Source organism: Larus michahellis, chromosome 1, assembly GCF_964199755.1.
Source record: "Larus michahellis chromosome 1, bLarMic1.1, whole genome shotgun sequence".
NCBI classification, from domain to species: domain Eukaryota; kingdom Metazoa; phylum Chordata; class Aves; order Charadriiformes; family Laridae; genus Larus; species Larus michahellis.
The window spans coordinates 221,738,404-221,762,244 of NC_133896.1; the positions used below are offsets into that span (position 1 = coordinate 221,738,404).

A 23,841-nucleotide genomic window follows, 5' to 3' on the forward strand; every position below is an offset into this window, starting at 1 on the left:
AAGATAAATATTTTGACAATTTCAAGGAACACTTTCTCAATTTTCTACCGGTTAGAGAGCTCAAAAAGTTTCTGTTTTCTTGAAACACTCACATTAAAATTAAAAACTTCAAAGTGTTTGAAAAGATGCTATTTTTTATTGTTGTCCCAAAAAGCTATAACAATTTTTCTGGATTTTTTTTTGATCAGCTCTAGTCCGTCTGTTATCAAAGTATATCCCACTAGCCATATGCTGCCTCAACTCTTCCTCTGGTTTTCAAAGTGCCAAAATCCTCTGCAATGAAAAATTTCCCTCTACAACTGTGTTTCTCGTGCTTGTCCTAAGGAATGAGAGTAAAATGGATGGGGGTTGCACTTGAATGGGATTGTTAAGAAAACATGGTGTGATAAATATTCTCTTATCCTTTGTTAGCATATAATTAATAAATTAATTGAAATATGTTTTAAATACGTAAACCAACATTATATATTATATTTTAATATTTGCTATATGTTTTTCTTCTTCTGAAGATCTTCTCATAAGTGTAAGAAGAATAACTTCTTGTCCTTGACCTCATATTCCTTTACAGTTCTTTTCTCTTTCCGGTCAAAATGGATATAACAGCATCCTTTATTACTGTTATTGCTAAAATGGACCTTTTCATGTGTCACATTACAATGAAGCATTTGTGTAATCAGTTTTGTTACGGACTCGCACAAACCATTCAGCATATTTCTGTAAGGTTCTGTATCCACCAGTGTGGGGGTAGATGCTCTCTTTTTCTATAATGCTTTCTATCACATTACTTCACATTTGTTAATACTTTTATCTTTAGACCGTCCCAGTGCGGTAGAGCATTATTCTTTTCATTTTAAGAGCGAGCAGCTGGCTTGCAAAGAATAATTAAGCTCACACAGAAGAATTGTGGCAGAATTAAGGGAGGAAGCCTGATGCCTGGTCTGCTGTGGTTTGGGCTGTCCTCTCTCTCCTTTGCTCGAGCAACAGAAATTTGGTGAGTGAGTTCCAGAAACACGGAGACCTTTTCCTTGTTTCTGCACGTAGCAAGCAAGAATTGCAGCCAGTCCTGGATAAAGACTTGTTTTTGTTTACCCATCATACTTAGTAGTAGACCATCTTATATTTGGAGGTACTAAGTAGAACCTTTTCCTCCATATTTATTCTCCTTTGCATTTTAGCAAAAATGCATTGCTTTTTTAAACCTGTGTTCAGCACCTGAAGTGTTCAGCACCTGAAGCGTTCAGCAATGTTGTTCTTAATGATTCGCCTCTGAAATTGCTTAACTTCGCAACTGATATTGAACTGTGGGCCCTCTCTCCGTGAGCTGTGAGGATCACAGCCAGGAAAGCCAAGGGCCGGGGTGAAGAGCAAGAGCTGAAATGAAAAGCGGCAGTAGTCGTTACCTGTCATATTTGTTTGTTCTCCACATGTGGGTTATGTTATTAACAAGCATTAAAATGTCAGGTGGGAGTCCCTGAAGGGGGTGACAGGGGCTGCTCGTGTGGGAGATCGCCCAGCCAAGAGCAGAATATGGCTGGAGAGTGTCACAGCTGGGAGCGGGGAGCTGCTGCTTTGGCAGAGGCTTGGAAGGGTGACCAAAGGCAGCCCAGGCTCTGAGATGACCAAGAGGAGCGTGTGGGCTGCGGGGACTCTGCCGCTGCTCAGAAATGTGCTGGGTGGGCTCAACCCGTGCGGGTAACTGTGTGCCTGCCTGCAAGGAGGTGGTGGCATGAGGTTCGTTTATAGCTATCCTGGTTGATCTCATCACTTGTAATTCTTTGATGTTTCGTAGTTCATTGAAACTTGGCTTCTTGTGCACGAGCGTTGTCTGGAGAGCCTGGGTAAGGACAAGGGCTAGGCACGTTCACCTCAAACTGTTAAAAGACACTGGGTCAGAGGAGTCCATGTGTTTCACTGACACAGTGGCTATAACTTGTGGTGATTCTGCTCAAGCTGACTTTTTAATTTTGCTCTTGGGGCTGATAAGGCAAAAGTGAGATTTAAGGAGGGCTTTGAAAACAAAGGCAGCTTGTAATCAGACAGGAATAAAACAATGTTTATGATAGGATGATATATAGTCCCATGCTTGTGCCTGCAACTGTTTTTTGGGGTTCTTTTGTGGCTAGCAGTGAGATAAACAGCTCATTAAAGGCTACCTCACTTGCTGTTGCTAGAAAAAGATTGTATGGAATGGATATATCTCAGTGGTCCTTGTGGGTAGGTAAATGGATGCTGCCAGCCCTTCTTGCCTGCTCTGGACAGACAGAAAGCTGTGACTGGCACAGGACTCAGTTATGGAGAGCGCACGCCGCCTCTGAGTGGCGTTGGCCAAGGCAAACCCTGTAGCCACCTGCTGGGAGAGAGGAGATGTGGGGCTCCCAGACGGCATGCACATTCTCTGATTCCCTTTATGGCTGTTACCAAGTCAATTTTTGTGCCTTACTTCATCCCTTTCTGAAAGAGATAATATTCCGCCATCACACAGAATTATTTGTAATTGCAAAGAAAAAAAAGGAACTTTAAATACTACAGGCAGGATGGGAGGCATATACGCAGTGCACATACACGTCAGTGCTTTCGCACTGGATTCAGTTCTGTTTAGGATTATATTTGGCAAGTCCCTTGCAAAATGCACTGGTGACACACATAAGCACTGCTTGCAATGTGTGGTTCCTTCTTTCTTTTTCCTTCCCCAAGGATAAATTTTGTAGTTTATATTATTTCCTGTGGGACTACTTGCCATGCAAATACATAACTGTACGACATACACTGTGCTTTGATTTGATACAAGAATCTGAGCAGCAAAATGGCACATCTGAGGATTTTATACACCAGTTTCGTTGCGATTTCTTAACATAGCAGGAAGAAACTTAAAAATTTCTATCAGAAAGGTGAAGCAGGAAGCAATTTGTGCTGAACTAGGGACAAAGACAAGAATAAAGTGGCATTTTTCAAGTTTTTATTTATTTTTAAGGCTGCTAATGGTTGTTATATTACTTGTGTGACTCACTAAAGTTTCCTATGCACCAGCAGAAACTAGACTGGAAAATCAATTTCTAAGATCAAAATTAAGTACCATAATTAGGTTTGTCTCCGTTCCAAGGCTTAACAAATAAAAGAGGAAAAAGAACTGCCTAAATTTAAAACATTGTCTCTCATGCTGTTATATTGTAAAGTGCTAGAACACATCCCTGTGTGCAGGGATGTGCTGAGTCTCAGGGTTTAGCATAGGACGTATTTAATTTCCATTTCTTGTGCTTCCACAGTTAAAGCTCTATTTCATGAAGTTATGTAGCACAACACCTCATCCTTTCTTCTCTTGACCTGTTGCACCACATGTAGCAGGTTGAGTGCCATCTACCACATCAAATAATAGAAGAGTAGAAAAATAGCAGTGATAATTTCACGGCAGAAGGCAGGTACAGAATTTCTGGGGCCTCACACTTAAATGAAATCTACAGGAGGAAATGCTTACATTTTATTTCTTTACTGCTCTGAAGTCCTGTGACATTGTGTATGACATTCTTCATGCCCTCTGCGAGACGACAGTTCTGCCATACATCAGAAAAGGTGACAGAGGAGATGTCTGCATGCAGTATCTTGTGTTTTAAGGGGAAATTAGACCTGGGGCAAACTTGTAATGTCACAGCTGGGTTTCTGAAAGCATAAATTCTAAAGAGAAAAGATTTGGCACAAGAAATATTAAGGGAATAGAAAATTTAAATTGGAAGAGAAAAGCATGAACCTCTGCCATCCTTAATACACAGCATTTTGTTTTCACTTCTTTTTTAGATTTTTATCCCATATTCCATCATCTTGTGCTTCTTTTTTTTTTTTCTTTTTCTGTTCTGCAACATTTCTTTGTCATGATGTATGACTGTTCTCAGAATCACTGTGCTCTATTCCAGCCATTGACTTAAATGCTCCAAGAAAGCATTTAGCTTTTAAGCAACCCAGGTTTCCTCGTCTTTAAGGTTCAGGACTAAGTGATAGAATTTTAAAATTTCTATCATAAAAAAAATTTCTGCTATGAAACATCGTAACTGGTAGAAAATATCATAAGTAGAAACTTACATACTCGGCACTGGTGAGGCCTCACCTCAAATACTATGTTTAGTTTTGAGCCCCTCGCTACAAGAAAGACACTGAGGTGCTGGAGCGTGTCCAGAGAAGGGCAACGGAGCTGGTGAGGGGTCTGGAGCACGAGTCTGGTGAGGGGCGGCTGAGGGAGCTGGGGGTGTTCAGCCTGGAGAAGAGGAGGCTGAGGGGAGACCTTCTCGCTCTCTACAACTACCCGAAAGGAGGGGGTAGCCAGGGGGATGTCGGTCTCTTCTCTGAAGTAACAGGCGATGGGACAAGAGGAAACGACCTCAAGTTACGCCAGGGGAAGCTTAGTTTGGGTATTAGGAAAACTTTCTTCACTGTCAGGGTTATCAAGCATTGGAACAGGCTGCCCAGGGAACTGCTTGGCTCACCATCCCTGGAGGTATTTAAAAGATGTGTAGGTGTGGTGCTGAGGGACATGGTTTAGTGGTGGTTTTGGCAGTGTTAGGTTAATGGTTGAACTTGATGGTCTTAAACATCTTTTCCAACCTAGATGATTCTATGATTCTGTTCTATGATAATCTTTTGTCTGTATTGTTACTGCGACAGAATGGGTTCTGCCCTGGCCAAAGGAGAAGTCGGAATAGGTTTTGGTGGTGCTGACTTGGGTAACTAGCCCTTTTGTAAGAGTGGCCATGGGCCTGTTGCAATAGGAGGAGGAATATTTGTCCATTTGCCTCTGTTTACAGCAAAGAATGAAAAATCAGGTCCTTACAAAACCTTGGGACTTCCATCTACTTCAACTCCTGTAAGATCTGAATGCCTAAAATTTATATCTTCTGGATGGAATAGCAGAAATTAAGGTTTCTGTCTTTCCTAGTATTCTGGTCATTAAATAACTTGTCTTGGCATCATGTAACTGTGTAAGATAATTAGTTGTGTTGAGGACGGGAAATGATTGCTTGTACAGTCAGCCAAATCAATATCTGTTGCTGCCTTGTACTGAAAAAAAAGAAAGCTAGCTACCTTAGTTTCACATCATCAGCTCTGTTCCTGTATCCACAGCTGTGCCAAGTGTTAACATATAAACCTTGAAGCGAGGTGCTGGTCTTAAATCTTTGGTATTTCGTTTTTAACTTGTTCCATCTCCTGTCCATTTCGCTGGAGCCGGAGTTCTGCAAACCCTGAATGACTAATCTATTCATCTGTCCTCCTATTCGTACAAGAAAGGCATTATTTATGACTGATCTGTATTTGTATTTTAAATGGCCCCTGTCATCACATTTTATGACTACTGCGTGTATATATTCAGATAGAGGTAGGAGAGAAACAGAATCTACAGCTAACATCTATCTTCACCACAGGTGTGTGAGGGGGAGGCTGACACCCCACGTGTGCGCTGTGAGAAGTTATCCCTTAACAAGAGAAGATTAATGCCCTGTCTAAAGCTAAGCTGCGCTCCTTCCCATGTGCTGCTTAAGTAAAACAGCAATGTTAAAATTGAAAGAGGAGGCTGACCGTCAGAAATACTGGTGATACTCGGTGCGTACAAACAGTTGGCAAGGTGTTTGAAGCGACCATCTGTTTCGGTACTGAGCATCAATTGCCATTGCTTGCAATGTTGGGGAGCCGTGTCATAAAAAGAATAGGATTCAACACCGTAGTTGCTTTATGCTTATACCCATGTGTCCACTTGTGGTAAGACCAATTCTTCTCATAGAGGCATGAGAATGCAATTTAATGTATAGTATAGAAGTGGTTTGGTTTACTGAAGTCCATCCACTCATTCTCAGCAAGAAGCCCATTGTAAAATTTGCTCTTAACTGATTATCTCCTGTCTGTGATAATATTCCTGCTCAATTGCATGCATCTCTCTGCCCTTGTAATGTAGCACTTCAGTGAGCAAGCTAAAGTACATATTACTCCGGTGAGCAGACAGCAGCTGGGAGCTCCAATTCTTCTAAAGCAGCTCGGCTTGTAGCACTTCTGTAAAATGCAGGCTTCGTTATGGTTACAGTAAAATATTAATAATCATAAAATCCCGAGGTAGCAGTACAGACCTAATAAACCTGCTATTGACAATGTATGGCAGACTACTGCATGATGGAGCTGTAAGAACACGGCTTGTAGTCTGGCCATTGCTATATTCTAGGGTTTGGATAGATCTGCAAAAGCATGCGAATAGTTAAAATACGTTTCTGATTAGAATCAGAATTAAGTATTTGGTGAGATTTATTCTTCCTGATCTAACATTTTCAGTGGGTGGAGAAAATTACCTCCCTATTGCTTTGTCATTATTCCTTAAATGAACAATGTAGACTATTTTTTTTCCTTTAAGTGGGATGAATTGTGTCTTTTTATTACTCCCTATTTTTCCCGAATAAATAGTTCAGTAAAGCTGCTAATGTTGATGATAGAAGTCATAAAAAGGAGGTTTTATTGTTTAATGACTGTTTCCTTCGATTTTTTCAGCAGCTGAATATACATAAGACTATATAAATAGTTGCTTGAGAGAATGTACCCTTTTTTGGTTGTAGTGCAATGATTTCAAATTATGCTTATTCTCTTCATAAGAGCATGGGAGCAGAGTAGGAGAGGTATTCTACTGCTTAGGCATATAACACGTACGATTATTTTTTTCTCTGTTCTTTTAACTTTAACATTTATGGTGTTGGCTAAGCTGTGTCATGATGTTGCTTCTCCTTTTCTGCGCTTTTTTCCCCCCATCCATGTTTTGCTACAGTGATATCCCAGCTAGAAATAAGATCTCTCGTTTCTTCCTAAATTTTTCAGGCCATCTTTCTTCCTTCTCCTCCCTTCCCTCCATTATAGGGCACTCTGTCATCCCGCAAATGTGGAGAGTGGTACGAGTCTGCTACGAGGCGTAGTAAAGGTTTTTGCTCCTTGGAGAATCCACCTTGCCATCTGCTCAGAGTTCAGAGAGTTGGAGTGATGCTATGGACAGATAGCTCTTCTATATCAATCTTACTCCAGATGAGACACGATTTGACTCTTTCTTGTGGTTTTATAACTTTCTGACTGCCAGGATTAACCCGATGTCTGAATTGGAAATAATTAGAAACTGTTCTTTTCCCAGAAATATTACCAAATATTTTGTTAGAAGGTTTTAGATGTTAAGCAAAAATCAAACATATACCTCGGAGTTTCCTTGACAAAAAAGTCACTGTCTAAGAATTTCAATTTAGTTAACGAACTTACCATTTTAAAATGTATTTAAGGAATTCTTTGAACTCTGTAATCTTAACAGAATTCAGCAGTATATGCCCTCAGGCTCAACGCTTGGGCAATGCCATCGAGCTCCAGTAACTTGGATGGTCTGTGTAAGTTGTAAGTGGGAGTGGAATATTTTCCCTTTTGAATTCATGCACCCTGGAGAAAATAGTTTCAGCCATTCTTTGGAAATCCTGGGGCAGAAGAAGTGTTTCCTTGGCCCCAAGAGCCCTACACTAGATTGCTATGACTGTATTTCCTTTGCCGTGCATCTGTTAATTTTGATTTGCTCTTTACCACAGAATAGCAGAGCAGAAATTCCTCTTGCATGTGTGCATCCCAAATGCGATCCTGCACAAGGGACAGCAGCGGTTATCCCGCATGTTGGTATCTCCACAACTGTGGGTGGGAGGGCAAGGAGCAGGATTTGTCTTATAATGCAAATTACTATCAAATAGCTATAAACCCTGTAAGTTTACAGCTTTGATACTGCCTCTGGCTGGGAGGAACATCTGGTTAGTCGTATGTCTGGAGCCAAAAGGGTATGTTTCTGCTTATTGTTTAGAGATTATAACTGAAGAGAGGTGCAGGGGTTAAAGCTGAAGTATGTGACAAAAGGAAAATAGTACATTGCTGTTTCACTGCAAAAACAGGCATTCATAAGCACTTCTCAACTCCTAATGTAAAATAACTCGCAATTAAAGGAAGAGGAAAAAGCAAGCTTAGGTAGGGCAGAAGTTAAAGATTAATGTGGGGAGAAAAAAAAAAAGTCAGTTTTCTACCGGAACAATTATCAAAGAAAAACAGAAGTCCTTGGGTGAGTCTTAAATCCTTTAGCAAAGCGTGTATGACATCAGCAAGCGAACTGAGCCGCTATGATGTCTTTCTGCTGCGAACTGAAACTAGGTAACAAAAATATCTCTGAATAGATCCCAGCCCCCTAGATCAAAGTAAAATCCATTTCCCTTTCATATCTTAATTGCACTGAAACACGTAAAGCACCTGTTCCTTCACCTTAACAGTTAATATACGTTTCTATTTTTGGCACTTCCGTACCCCTTTCCTTTCCTGCAGTGCCGTGTATCTCCCATTTGAACTGCTGCTGCTTCTGTTGCATGCCGGCAAATCCCAGAGAACCAAGGAGTTAAATTTCAGCACAGGAGAAGAGGAGGTGAGCTGTCTGCTACAGTAGTTTACTGCAGCTTCCTTTCATACTGACACATATGTAGTTGTGGTGACAGTGCTAAAGAACTGCAGACAGGCACTTAGCAGACGGGATGTGAGCTGGATGCAAAGCTGCCTCACCCTGGACTTCCTGCTGGCAGTATGTAAATACACCTGCAGACTGGCCACACTGGGTTGTTGGTTGTCTTTTTTTTTTTTTTTTTTCTTTTTTTCCAGAAGGCAGCATGAGAGGACCTGACAAAGCCACAGCATAGTTGAGAGACCTTAACCAGCATTAGATTTCTATCATCTCAGTTGTGGGGGAAGTTTTTTTGGTTGCCTTTTTCTTTTTTTTCTCTTTTTTTTTTTTTTTTTTTGTGGGTGTGTGTGCTGCACATCCAGACTGAAATCTTCATCACTACAATGTTTGCCTCTATCTGGTATGCCAAGAAGCTGGGACGCAGGTTTGTGCATAACGCCAGGAAAGCAAAATCAGAGAAGGTATGTTCCTAGTGGGAATATAAAGCCTTATGTCTCATGCAAGCTGCCTGCTGGCGTCCTGTTGTGTGTCTGGTTAGCTTTTTGTAATACCCTGAAAAATGACCCATTGCTATTCATGATTTCACGCAAGAATCCTTGAATACTTTGCATATTAGTTATTAAATACCGGGGAGAAAATCCTTTCAAAAGTCTTTATGCCCTCTTTTCTTTATTTTTTTTTTTTTTTTTTGCAAGATAAACAGCTGTGCATCTGGTATGTTGTGTGTTAAGGGAGCACTCCAGTGAACTTGTTGCTGTGCTGCATTATTTTTACTAGTACAATATTAGGCTCTTAAACAACGGTTGATTGTTTGCTGCTTGTATATTTTTTCTAGTGTGGGACCAACAAGAATGTAATAACATGTTAAGCATTTATAATGTTTGGGGATTTTCTTTCATGTTACTTGTTGAAACTGTGCTGCAGCATGGATCCCTTTTATTTAAAAAGATATAGGGATGTAAAAATGGTCAGTACTATGTTTCAGTATTTTTCTTCTCGTAACATTTAACTATGTTTAACCAGCTGTTTTCTGGAAGTCCTCGTAGGTAAGATTCTTCTGCCTTCTTTCTCTATGAGCAAAACTTCAATTGTTTTGGTATTTGCAGTAATGATAATTGGGGGATATCGAGGCGATTGCCTTTTGTTCTGAATATGCAAGCATTTAGTTAGTGGACCTGCATTCCGGTTTTGTTTAAATTAACATACAAACCGTTTTCAAAATGGGACTAATTCCTCTTTTATAAACTCGGCATTAGATTGGGGGGAAAAAAAACTTCACTGTAATGCTATAAAGTTACCTCATTAGTCTGATAATGACAGCTTCCTCTTTTCCTTGCTGTCTTTGATGTAGTCGAAGAATTTATAAATGGGTTGCTTTATTATTTGTTTGATATATCTTATGCTATCTAATAGAGCCACCAATCCACTAAGTAATTATCCATTGCCTGAATTCCTCTGTAACTGGAAAAGCTCTTCACCTGGACTAAATTATTAGCAAAAATACATTCTATTTATGGTTGAGGAGGGGAGAATGGGCATAAATTTGCTATTTCTGCAAAATATTCCCAGTGGTTAAAAAAGTGCTATGTGGTAATTTTGAAATTTAAACATCCAAGCCATTGGGAAGTTATCCAAGTAATAGTGACTTATACATTTCACACTGTATGCATAATGGAAAATAGAAATGCCGATCGCTATACATGGGACTGTCAAACTTTCTTTGTCGTTAATCATATTTCAACACAGAGGGCATCATATAAACTCTCCTGCTGGTTTTGTGTTGCTATGGGAGGAAAAAAAAGTTGCAGACTGGATCTTCGTTGGTCCTGAGGGGCTCCCTCCAGAGGAGCCTTTGCTTTCAGACTTCCTCCGAGGTGACAGAGGCAGGGCGAGCGGACACATTCCCCTCCTGACACAGCGGGGCTCACTCAGGAGCTTTAAAGCCAGATTTAGTGCGGGTTGTTTAAAACGGTGTGTGTGTATAGATTATTCCAATAACCCTGCAAAAATTCATAAAAAGTGCCAGAGTATTCACTAAGAAAATATATTCTTCTCTGCAGAGTCTCATAACACAGACTAAAAGAATGCTTTAAAATTTTTAGCTCTCTTTCTTTTCCTCTGAAGGTATTTGCAAATATTTCCGTATGAACCTATTATATTAATACTTATTCAGCTGTATCTGACTTTCAAAATAATCGAGACAACTCAGGTCAGTGCTATTCAAGCCATACCTCATAATTTTTAAAGAAAAGCTTTTTTCCAACATTTTTTGAGCATGCTATTAGCATATTTGCAGGAGAATTTTATTTTTTCCAGAAGACAGTTAAGTATGCAAGAAAACATCTTGTAAGATGTTTACTTATTGTCTTTTATCAAAATTAAAATGTATTTCTTTTAGCTTTATTCCACAGTCAGGGTTCACTTTTAATTATTTATTTTTTCTTTTTCTTCCCCCATAAATCAATGGAGTGCTCCAGCAAAGGCACAAAATCCCGTTCCTAGCAGGGTGCTATTTCAGTAAGTGCTATTGATGATTGGAAGCTGATCAACACTGACATCTTCAGTACAATATCTTGGTAACACGAGAACACAGATATGAAAAGAGGTCTATCAAAAAGTAAATTAAAATAGCATTTAACTGCATGGCTTTTTTTGGTTTTGTCTTTTTTTTTTTTGTATAATGGTTGAATAATCAAATTATTATGCAGTTTTGCCTTACATATTTTTTTTCCTGGAAGAATAATTAGCTTTTTCTCTGTGTGCATGATTTGAATTAAACATTGTTTTCTTAATGTGCTTTTGGAGGTAATAACATACAGCAATAATTTCTAATAGCCTATGTGTGCAAAAAGAGTTTCTTGCAGTTAAAATGTGAATAGCGGGGATCAGGAGAGTATGGTTCCATAACAGATTTTTCTATTATGCTTAGCTTCTTTGGACAAGTACAAGTCAAGAATTTTTTTAAGGAGTATTTCTAAGAAACAGAAATTTTGTATGAATCTATTTGTTTTCTTAGGACCAGGAAGAAAATTGTTGGGGGGGGAACATGGCAGAAGGGGTTTATAGCATGGACTTGTACGCACACACACATATGCACAAGCTGACAGAACAGTTCGTTAAATCGTGAGAACTTTGGGCCTGAAGTATGCAGAGAGATGACCTGAAGTTGGATCTCCCAGGTGACTATTTAGGGCAGCAGAGTTCCCGAGGTGCACAGGAGAACACGCAATGCCACGGGGTGTACACGAAGGCAAGGGAAAGGATAGCGATTGGGCCAGTCCTTTGTGGCACGAGCTAAGGTGGCATTAATGTGACAGTGTGGTGCTCCTCTGTGTGTGCTGCAGACCTGCACAAGGGTGCCTGGTTGTGGTGATGTGGGTGGGCTTGGCCCCAGTGTTTTCAGAGCTCCCCATCTTTTCCAAAGCTGGAGTTCCCATCCCCATACCTCCCATCCCCCCAAACCTCCCAGCTCCTCATCTCCCCATACCTGAATATGACGGTACCTGCTCTGGGAGAGCTGGCTGGCATACAGATCCACACAAAATGAGTGGGACATGCTGCTGCTTGATACTGTGAGGCCTGCAGAATTGCAGCCTGAGGACTAGGGGCTCTCAGGAGACAGAACTTGCCCTGTGCTTGGGGCTTGGTGAAAGGGAAAGGGTAAAAGGTGCTAGTAAGTGGCAAGGAGTTGGGAGACCAAAGGGAGGAGGTGGACCTCTTCTCACTAAGACCTGCGGTAGCTCCTGGGCTGGTTTTCTTATCTACCTAACCAGCACCTGCTATTGAGTGCCAGCACTGCTGCTCTTGGCCTGTATTTCCAGTCCTTGCTTCCCTTCCAGCCTGGCATTTCCTTGGAGGCTGTGGTCAGAGGAGCTGGACCCTGTGGTAGGGCACTGTCTCATTGACTCCCGCACATAACTTAAGGACTACCTGGTAGATGTTAGGCTTCTAAAACCCAGACATGAACTCTTACTGTTAAAATGTCATCTGGAAAGTAGAGGAGACATCTGGGAAGAACTGGATGAATGGCAGCCTGCGGTGTCCTAACCATGACGATAATGGTTCTTTCAAGTTAAGTAGCATCCACCAGTATTTTTATTTGAGTCATATTTTTATGATATAATGAAAAGACTTATTTTAATTCAGAAATGGAACAAAATCTTTTGAAAAACCTTAAAACTTTGCAAAAGTGAACTCTTTTTCCCCGACCAGTGGTCGCTAAAACTGCTTATCTCTATAAGTAAAATGGGATAATGCCTATTAATTGCTCTTAATGTTCTCATGCTGCCTGGGAAAACTCAAGCATTTCAAAGTTCCTCATACTTTCTTGTTTTTGTTAGGCTGGATCATAAGCTCTTTCCAGCATATATTGCTGTTGTTATCTACAAATTCTATCTCAATCCGGTTGTCTTGGCTTGATTGCTAGTGTTACTCTTTCCCTCAAGTAGCAAGATATTTAGTGTACAGGGAATATTGCCTGAAAACAACTGAAGTCCTTTCAAGGCAGCTCCACTCTTACCTGTTTTATTAAAGATATATAAATGCTTTGAGTTTGTCACATGAAAGGGTTATTGCTATGAGAGTAAACATGATCATTTGAACATCGGAACTAGAATAACTTAATGCAAAGATTGATGTCTTGAATTTTTCTCATTAAACCACAATCAAATAGAAATCAAGAGATGTTAACTGCATGTGGTTATGCTGTAAAAATAAGTACTTTAAATGATTGGAAGAGGTACAGAAAAGTAACGGAGCAATTAATCGTGTTGATCTGAGAGGGTGAGCTAAAGCAGTGTGAAAAAGCTTCTGATAATGCTTCACTATATTGATAGAATTTGGGTTTCAAGATTTAATACCAAAAGTAAGGAAAGACATGCCAAAGTCACCCTGTCATTTAATTTCAATGGGGAAGTTGAATACTGTTTTTTCTGCGTGTTCAGAAGTGGAACACATTTCAACTTTGAAACACAAATTTTAAACACTGCTAGAATTAGTCATCTTGTTGAGTTTTTGCATCTGAAGACGACAATCACTGTAGAAGGTTTCTCCTCGTGCATTATTTTTGGGAGCAAAACAGCAGGACCAATGTAAAGTGTTTAAACGAGTTGACTTTCACCATCATTTTACAGAATAATGTTGTTAGAATTCTCTTTCTAGCTTTTAGATACCAAAGTGCTCTTACGGTGTTATCAGTTTTAAGAACAGGTGTCTTGGATTTGAAAATATGTAAGATTTACCCCAGAAGATTTAGTTTATCATTCCAGTTGATCTCATTTATTAATTTTATAATTCAAGACAGAAGCAGTTTACATTTAAAAATAGGTGTGTATATATAATGATACAAATAACATGTAGTGACCAGCAGGAGGAGGGAGGTGATTGTCCCCCTGTACTCAGCACTGGTGAGGCCACACCTTGAGTATTGTGTCCAGTTTTGGGCACCTCAATATGAGAGAGATCTCGAGGTGCTGGAGCGAGTGCAGAGGAGGGCAACGAAGCTGGTGAAGGGCCTGGAGAATAAATCTGATGAGGAGCGATTGAAGGAGCTGGGACTGTTTAGTTTGAGGAAGAGGACGCTGAGGGGAGACCTCATCACTCTCTACAACTACTTGAAAGGCCATTGTAGAGAGGTTGGTGCTGGTCTCTTCTCACAGGTAATTAGCGATAGAACAAGAGGGATTGGGTTCAAGCTGCAGCAGGGGAGGTTTAGGCTGGACATTAGGAAAAAATTCTTCCCAGAAAGAGTGGTCAGACACTGGAATAGGCTGCCCAGGGAGGTGGTGGAGTCACCATCCCGCGATGTGATAAGACTCGTTTAGATGTGGTGTTAGGGGATATGGTGTAGGGGAGAACTTTGTAGAGTGGGGTTGATGGTTGGACTAGATGATCCCAAGGGTCTTTTCCAACCTAAATGATTCTATGATTCTATGATTCTAGTTTCTGGACTATCAATTGTAAATAAAAATAAAGATTACCCATAAGCAACATTCACAAACTGCACAGTATCAATTTAAGTGAGTAGTTCTAATGTGATGTAGTGCAGAGTAGACAAGTAGAAAATAGTCCAGCAGGTGTTTTTTCCTTCTATGTGCTCTAGAGTCATTTCGGGTAAATTGAATATCCTTGGTAGACTGGCAGGCTACAATGAAATATTTGCAAAAAGACAGGAAAATTTGCCTTAAGAGGTTAACAAAATTGGGATGTGTAACAACAAAAAAAAATTGCCTGTAAATGCAGGAATATTTAATAATTTTTCTGACAGTGTCCTGGCAATAGCAAGAATTAACTCTTCATGTCAAGATGACACTTGATATCTAGATCATTCTCATATCTGTATTTAAATGTAGTTAATTGCAGAGTAGGCTGTTCTAGGCTACGTATTATGGTTTCATTTTTACTTTGTTTGCAAGTAGCTGCCCAGCAATATAATTTGAAAGAGATAAGAAGTTCATTTGAAACAGTAATTACTCACAACATAGAATAAAAACTTTGCGATTCAGAAATCATAAAACATAATACCAGCTAAACACATTTTTCCTTATATCATTTTTACATGTATATATTTAAAACCAAACAAGATAAACCTTCTCTTCCCTTCGCTATTTCCATGTATACCTTAGATGTCTTAACAAGTGCTCTCTTTCAAATCAGAGCTCAACAAATTATTTCCAGTCCACTGGGGTTGCGATGAAGTGATAAAACTTGCGTGTCTAGTTCCAGCCTTGGCTAAAGGCGAAATGACTGCTTCGCTAAGGGACATCTCCTGTAGCTGCAAGATGCTGTAAGGGTGGGTGGATAGTTTTGCTTGAATTTGGGCAAAGGAGAGCCCCCATTGACCAGATTCAATGGGATGACAAAAGCGCATCACTTATTTGTAGAACTACCTGTTTGAACAGATATGGGAGCTGAGATCTCAGACCCCTGGAGGAATCTTTTCAAATGGACTTTGTAAGTGCTCTATTTTACAGTTTTATGGAGAGATCTTGTCTTTTCACACATAACTGTGGAGAAGAATATGCGAGTGCTCCTGTACCCAGAGCTCGTTGTGCCTTTTGCTTTAGCACAGTTAGAATTCTAAGACATTTTCTTATATTGGGATTTAATCCAGAAACATATAGCTACTCAACTCTTTTATTTTTTCCCTCCCTTTTTTATTTGCAGTTGGTTATAATCCCAGATGCACCATAATTAATATATAACAGTAGGGATAAGCTGCTTAAGTAGAGATTTATTATGCTTATAACTCACTTCCCCTTCACAATCACCATAATAATAATAATAAATAAATTCAACTGAAATGCAAGAGGGATGTTTTTTAAAGTAAGATACTGATCAACAGTAAACTACGGAAGTTAATCCTTTGGAATCTTTTCTTTCAAAGTAGTCTTTTTCTTTTTTTTCATCTGTGAGGGATTTTGCTCTTGTTTTGCTCGCCCATTCCGTCTGCACAGGCCCAGCAACTACCTGTAGCAATTAATGAGCAATGAGGGAGACTCCTGTTTTAAATTAGCTTTTGTTCATTAAAGAAATATCTGTTAATCAGAGCTATAGGTGAGCTCTTTGTAGAGAAAAGAATATCTCCTCTCTTTCACTCCCTATTGTCACTTTTTCACTAAGAGGACTCTAGATTAGCTGGCTGCCATCCATTGATGATGCCTCTTCTTTCCCCCATGGTTGTGATTCCGGCACACACACTGCTGTACGTATTTGCCTGTCAGGTACAACAAGGTCATTCATTCATAATCCATAGGTGTCTAGAGCATGACACTTAAACCAGTTTTTCCTTTGCTGATTTAGCCAGTGTTGTGATCATCTTAGAAACAGGTTAAGTAACTTTTCCAGTTAAATTTCATCTTGTTTGCTTAAAAAAAACAAAACCAAGACGGACAGGAAGACATTCAGAAAATGACTGCCACACCGATGGTGGCATTAATTGCTACTCTGCTCGTGCTGTGACTCAAATGGAATCAGTGTGGACCTGCTTCTAATGAATAAGTGGGTTTATTATCATAGGATACGAGCTACTCTGTTTTTTCAAAGAACTTTTTGTCTCAGTTTCTCTTTCCTGTTTTCATTCAATAAATAATTTGTCATTTCCCCCTTGTTTTGGTTTCTTTTTTTTAAAGAGAAAAAGAAGTATATTTACTTCATTTGAAGCTTTAGTTGGATTTTCCACAGTTAGTCTACATTATATATATCATGTTCTGTTAAATCCCAGTGTGTAGCATTATGAATAGAATATTTAATTCATAAGGTGCTCATTATTTTCTTGGAATTGTTTTATTTCTTTGCATTTTTATGCAGTGTTCGAGTATATTATGAAAATGGCTCGTGTGATGTGCAAGTATGATATTTTATTTTTTTTTTGGCGTTACTTGCCTCTCGGTCCTGCGTATGCAATTCAAAACAGCGTATAATAAAATAATTGTTTGATTTGCGTTCTGAACTGCATTTGGCATCACTCGCTGTGTTTGCAAATAAAGATCAGTTTGAAATGCTGACAAGAAACAATCTGTCCTTTGGCATTAGAGTCCCTGGAGAAAACTGAGATGAGAATTCTCTCACTAGTTCCTAAGGTAGATTAACAAACTATACTTTACATGTTTTTAATTTACTATATGGGCCGTTACAGCTGGTATATATGTAACTTGCTCCCACTGGAAGGCACCTTGCCAAAGACGTGTGTGTGCAAACAGCTTTAGGAAAATTTAGAATTGTTGTCATGTAATATGATTCTCAAGACAGTTTATTTTAAAGGAGGCACTTTTTTTTTTTTATGGTGCAAAAAAATTTCTCTGCCATACGCTACTTAAAATGTTGATGCATGTCAGGGAAAGCTTGGTTATAGCTTTAATATATGTTAACAGCTTCAGATGAGCAATTTGAAAGAATGAAAGGATTAGCTGGTATGTGCAGTATGAGAGTTTTTACCACCAGGAAGGAGGCCCAAATGTCACGTGAAGCATTCTCAAACTGTTCTGAAGACTGAAGCTCTCTTTTTCACCGCAGCTTACACGTACCTCAGAAAAGAGCAAAACAAGGTGCCCCACGTTTTCCCCCACCATCGTGGCAAGTCTGCTCAGGAATGACAGCCTTCAGATAACAGAGCAAGTATGTGAAGCTACACAGCTCCCACAACTCTTAGCTCTTCTGAGATGAACGGCGATGATACCAGCCCTATGCTGAGTGACTCATTATGTTTGGCGATCCCATTAGTTAATCAATTAATTAATCTTAGCCAGTATTAACTAGTCTGAGGCTATCACATGCCTTTCATGATGCTCAGCAGTGCAATAATTTGTCATTATTAAACTGGAACTGGATTTGAACAGCAAACTTTGTGTGAAAATTTTGTATTTCAGTCCCAGACAAAGATTTTTTTCAATTTACTTCAATCTGCCTTCCATTAAATTCTTCCGTATTCCATGCAGTGATGTTTAAACTGAGCATGGATTGATTAATAGCAGCCATATCACTCATCTTACTTTTAATAAGCTTGTCTAACAAGTTACCTTGAGAAGCAAGGTCATAGGATTAGGATAACGTATTAGATACTGAAGTGTAATAAGAGGCCTGCTACCAAATGTATACTTCTTGATTCTGTTTAGAGTGTTGAATAGCTATAGCACACAATTTTATAAATGTATGAAATGTTCTTTAGCCTTGAGACATAAGGAAGATGTAGAAAAATGTGGTTTACTCATTTCTAAACATGATACTCTTTCCCAGTTTAGCTGATGAGTTATGTATATGTAGGTGTGGTTTTCTTAGCTGACAACTGTTCTAAAGATTTTAGGTGAATTATTTTTGAGAAGACTGTCATGTACTTTTATAAGGTAGCAAAAGGTCAGGATATTCTATGGTATTAATAAAAACAGCTTGGCAGTTAAGAAGTATCAATTTGCCATTTTGAAATAGATGTTCAAGATTTAGTGAAAGCGATCCTGCTGCTACTCTTTGTTTCCAGGACTACGCTTAGAGCCCGGTCATTGTTTTGTTTTGTTTGGTGTAATATTCTATTGAATGAGCCTTCCTCTTGAAGTGGGACACGCTGTTATTGTTCTTAACTTCCTCCAGCCTATCTTGCTTTGCTCTCCCCATTCTTCACATTCATCTTTCTTCATAAGGGTAAAAGAAGTCCCTGCCTTCCTCTTCTGAGAGCCATGTTATTTGAGTCAGTGAGACAATAGGAAGAAATCAGTCAAAAAAAAGAAGAAAAAGAAAAAGAGAACTCTTCCTTGTCCATCTTGCTGTACATTTAACAACTTCTGAAACATTCATATACATTTATTGACCTAAGAATATCTGTTTTGAAAGTTCACCTTAGATAGATATGGTACATATCATCATTTGCTGTTCAGGCTCAGCTCTGGGAAGGATATATCCATGGTGAGACGGCTTTACAAAAGGTCTGTGTGCAATTTGCTAAGCTGCTTATGAGCCAAAATTTTTAATATAGATCTGGATGTATAAATGCAAATGCACTTAAAAAATGGTACTGGAAGGTTTTGAAAGCTGAATCGGAACCAAAGAATTATGTAGATGTGCACAGAAAGTTAAAATAACATTACTGTAATCAGCGATGGTACTGTTAGCAAGGAAGGTATTGACTAGTCAAGACTATTACATTGCAAATGCAAAAAATATTCTGCCATAAAGAATATAATGCTTTTTTTCTCCACCCTCTATTTATTTTAACTGGCATATGAAGTGCATTGTGTTTTCAATTAATTTAAAATGCCATTTAAAAATTATTTCTCTTGGAAGTACAGCGGGGAACAGTCCTATCAGTAAATAGCAAACTGGATAGGCAAGTACGTGATTTTTCCCTTAATGGGTAAAAGCAAACCCCACAAAAGGGAATGTGTTTCCTACCACTTGTTTTAGAAATTTACCATTACTGCCCACAATACAGTTAAGATTTTTATCGTTTAAAAGATTGTTTAATTTCAACAGAGCACCTTCAGCTTTGCTACCATTTGTAATTAAATATTTAGTTGTGTAGTAAATTAAGCATGTCATGATCTCTGCAAAGTAGTTCTCCGTTTACTGCTGCATAAATGTTTTACAAGCTGCTGTATTGTTTCTAGTAAATTAATAATGAAGATTTAGATTTTAACTGATTAATAATCTAATTTAGTATTTAGGAGGAATCTAATTTAGGTCTGGAAATAAAACTGAGGTAAACATCTCTGGCACTGATCCCAATCCTCTGACAAAGTTACCAAGTGATAAGGAAAAAACAAGTCAGGGTAAAAGAAATTAAGAGGTTAGAACTTCTAGGAGAAGCATTTCCCCGTGAAAATTGAAAATGCTTTCTAAACTGCAGTGTACTTGCACTTGACTTCTCCTGCCGTATCACAACTAGTCGGTACAAATTTTATACGGCAAATTGCAGGAATTTGTAAGATAAAAGAAATATGAATTTGGCATAAGCAAAGAACTACCTAAACTACCTGGCTTAAAGCAAGTTCATGGTGGTGTGGTAGAAATACTGTAATACTCCCTAGAATATTACTTCTGTGTCTGGTGCCCATAGAACAACAAGAAGAAGTCTGTTAGGAAAGAACAACAACAAGTATGTTAGGAAATGTTCAAAAGTAGAATGGCCTAAATAAGTCATTGTGAGGTGGGATGGAAAAGCTCAGCACATTTAGGGTTGTGAATAACTGTGCTGTCGCAATTAGATATTACGAAAGTATGGCAATGACAGGATATTGAAAACTTTGTGTGTTCTAAAAATCGGTGACGTGGTTGTCACTGATCAAGTTTAATGTCAAAGTAAGGTACAGTGTGCAGAGGAAGGAAAATTAACTATCAGAAACAGCTAATAAGGAGAGATGCCTCCCATCTTGCTCTTCCTTCTACAACATGAAGGCCTGAAGGTTGGGCTTGTGCAGTTCTAGGATCTGAGAGCCTCCTGTTCGATGCCTTCTATAATGCTGTTTGGGGTGAACAGCTCTGGTTTTGCTATATGTGGCTGTATCTTCAACACTTAAAGCTCTGACTTGAGGTAGTAACTGTAATTAAAGTCAACACTTCATAGCTTCATCTGGTTGCCTCCTGATGTTGAGGTGAAATTCTTCACCAAGAACAATTGGCAGTAACTGTGCAGATTTTACTTTTTGTATCTACCATTTTTAATTTCATACTTTTCCAGGACATTTGATGTCAATAGTACTCTTGTGTCAGTAATCCTTTTCGGCTTTTAGGAACTAAAAGTTTAATCCAAAAACTGAAATACTTAGGTTTGATTTTGGATGTGTATGTGAAATGTTATGGTTTGTGTTTTAGAGGATTCCTCTGGGTTCATCCAATAGTCCTTTTTGGCCATTCTTTTATTACAATATAAAGTAAAAATTTGGCTCTATCACAAATTTTCTGGTACGAATGACTTGAGTAGAAACACCACGGTTTATCAAGGACCAGAACCTGTCCTGCTGTGTACAAATAGGTCATATTTGTTGAGTGGAGAGAAGATTATTTTAATTGACATAATTAACTTTTCTTGTGATTATCTTAGGCTTGAAAATGCATTTTGCTCTTTCCCAATTACAGCTTTTTCTCTGATAGAGCTAAACATGCTGTGTGTAATAATGAAGGTGGTTTTGGAAGGACTTAATGTATATAATTGGAAACTAAAATGAGGTAGTCTTCTATCAGCAGGAGGGTAGGAGAGCTGGGATGTATAATTGAAGTACAGTGTAATGGGATTACCTACAATTTTTAAACATTGCTTTCGTTAAGGAAAATAATAAGCATATTTATTAAATATAGTCTCTGCTTGGGACAATATTTGTTATTATGAAAAAGCTTTTGTAATTAAGCTTGGGTATAAAAATGTATCGAACATACTACATCAGTTTCTGGAAAATGCTTTTGTGCATAAAATTTTACTAAAATAGAAAGAGCTTTCACAGCAGAGGCAGTTAGCCAGATATTAGTATAGCTCACATCTAGCATTCACTGTAACTTTTTCTATGTGCTTTCAATTTAGTCAAGGTCAAATCAAAAGAAACGTCATAGTCAAATACACTTAAACATTTATCTTTATGAAAGCCTTCAATGATTCTGCTGTTTTTCATGGTTATACTTACTGGAAATAAAGGCTAGATTTTTTTCTAAAGAGTATTTTCTTGCTGAAGCTACAGAAGTATGATGTTTTAGGAATTACGGTATGGGTGTCTATGACCCAAATTTTGCAGGCGGCCACATAAAAGTCTCCTAGGAGTCCTCCTTGTCGTTAAATATGCATCTGTGAAAATCTCCATAAAAATAGAAAGTATTTTCAAACTCTTTAAAGCATTTTAAATGTGATTGCTATGTTGGTGCTTGGGATATAATATGGTGGTCCCTCTGGATGCTCTTTTATTTCTTTTCATTATCACTTTCGAGGATTCCTCTTCAGAAAAGCACTACATTAAAGTGTGTAGCTACTTTCCTTAATCAAAGCTTGTATTGAAAAGAACTACCTTCAACAAGTGTTGCGAATCCTTCTAGATTACTTCCAGGAGTTCTCCTATGGCAGTGACATGTTATTCATTGGCTCATAAGCTATATCTTTAAGTAAAGGATATATATATGGATTGGGATTTGCCTGTACTGTGAGTATACATCTTGGATTAAAAGTTTCTTCTGTCATACTGTACGTATATAAAAATACTGTTTCTTCCTCCAGACCTTCCCATTGTTCTCAGGGACCTGGGATTCCTGAAGATCAGTCTTAATAGTAAAGAGCAAGGTGAAGAAGGCATGGAGTACCTCAGCTGTGTCTTCTATCACCAGGTCCCCTGCCCCATCCAGCAGCAGGCCCACGTTTTCCTTTGTCTCCCTTTTGCTGCTGAAGTACCTGTAGAAGCCTTTCTTGTTGCCTTTCCTGTCCCTTGCCAGATGTAGCTCTGAATGGCCTTTGTCTTTCCTAACCCCATCCCTCCATACTCAGACAGTGTCTCCATATTCCTCCCGGGTCCCTTGTCCCTGCTTTTGCCCTTGTATGCTTCTTTTTTATATCTGAGTTTTGTTGGGGGCTCCCTTTTCATCCGTGCTACTCCTGCTACTTTTGCTTAACCTCGTCTCATTGGGATAGACCGTTCTGAAACTTGGGGGAGATGATCTTCGAAAAATAACCAGCTTTCCTGGACCCTTTTTCTATCTAGGACTGTATCGCATGGGATTCCTCCAAGCAGATCCCAAGGAGAAAAATAGTCATAGATTTGTCTTATGCGCGGCGCTCCTTTTCAAGCGTTTTATTGCTAGAGGAATTTCAGGTCCAGTCTCCAGAATCATTTGCCACGCTGAGAAATGACAGAATGATGCCAACTCATATAAATCTGTACAAGTTCTTCTTGAGGGAATGTATAAAAATGGAAAATCTAATCTTGCATACTAGGTAAAAATATCAGCCTTTAATCACAGCTCTACCTGGCTTCTTCTCAGATGCAGATTTTTTTTACTTCTTTTTTCTTCATTATTGCTAAGAATGATTTTCCTCTTGCAAGGAAAAATCTTTTGGAAGCAGGAGGTGAAGAATTCCAAGAAAAAAGCTCATGTCATTTGTATGCGCAAGAGAAATTATAGGACATCAAGAACGAGGGAAATATAAGATCTGGAATATGCAGTTAAACGCTAACTCATTTTTAACTGTTTTAGCTGTGTTTGCCTCAGGATTGTCTCTTTGCCAAGACCTCTCACAAAGAGCTTTGCCTTTGTGTCAGTATCTTGTAACTTAAGAGCAATTAGTAAAACCTGGCAACATCATATTCCCCTCCCTTTTCCCAGGTGGAGGGTTGTTTAATATTTTCCATCCCAGCTTTCAGCAAGTTCTCCATTATCTTGTGCTTGCTAGTGACATTCCCACACATCTCTTAAAAGTTTATTTTACTCCCCGACACCTTTCCTCTTTTCATTATCTTCACATAAATTTGGCCAGTTAGACCACATAGTAAAAGTTTCCTATTTTTGCTCTGATCTGTGTCATGCTGAAGTAACTTCAGATTCTGATACTGACAGCAGAGTGAAGGAGATTTTTCCTCTGTTGAAGAGTGCGGGGATGTTCAAGTCCATAATATAATGAAGAAAAATGCTATCTTAATTATGGCAAAATTAATTTTCTTTTTTTTTTTTTTGAAACAGGTTAAAACCAAGAAAATACACTGTTGTTGAAAAGAAAATATAGTATTGTTGATTCTGCGTTGCAACAGAGTTAATGAGGGCAATAGTTCCACCATTCACCGTTATTTGTCTTTTCTGACTTAGTCATGATGCTGAAGGCACAACAATTCTTCATTAGATTGAATGTTACGGGTTCAAGTTACGTCAGGGGAGGTTTAGATTGGATATTAGGAAACATTTTTTCACTGAAA

General features: G+C 38.8%; 1 protein-coding gene across 42 annotated transcripts in view; it reads left to right on the plus strand.

Moving 5' to 3' along the window:
• Window positions 1-23,841, plus strand: part of DLG2 (discs large MAGUK scaffold protein 2) — a 1,061,709-nt gene that overhangs the window by 517,244 nt on the left and 520,624 nt on the right. The window contains exon 1 of one of the 42 annotated variants that reach the window (XM_074572454.1): window positions 8,416-8,937. The exons of 39 other annotated variants lie outside the window; for them this stretch is intronic. In XM_074572454.1, the coding sequence (XP_074428555.1) occupies window positions 8,860-8,937 (78 nt within the window). In that variant the 5' untranslated portion in view covers window positions 8,416-8,859. Of the gene's footprint in view, window positions 1-8,415; window positions 8,938-23,841 lie in introns of those variants that run through there. 2 more of the 42 variants (XM_074572456.1, XM_074572457.1) reach the window with 2 other exon arrangements.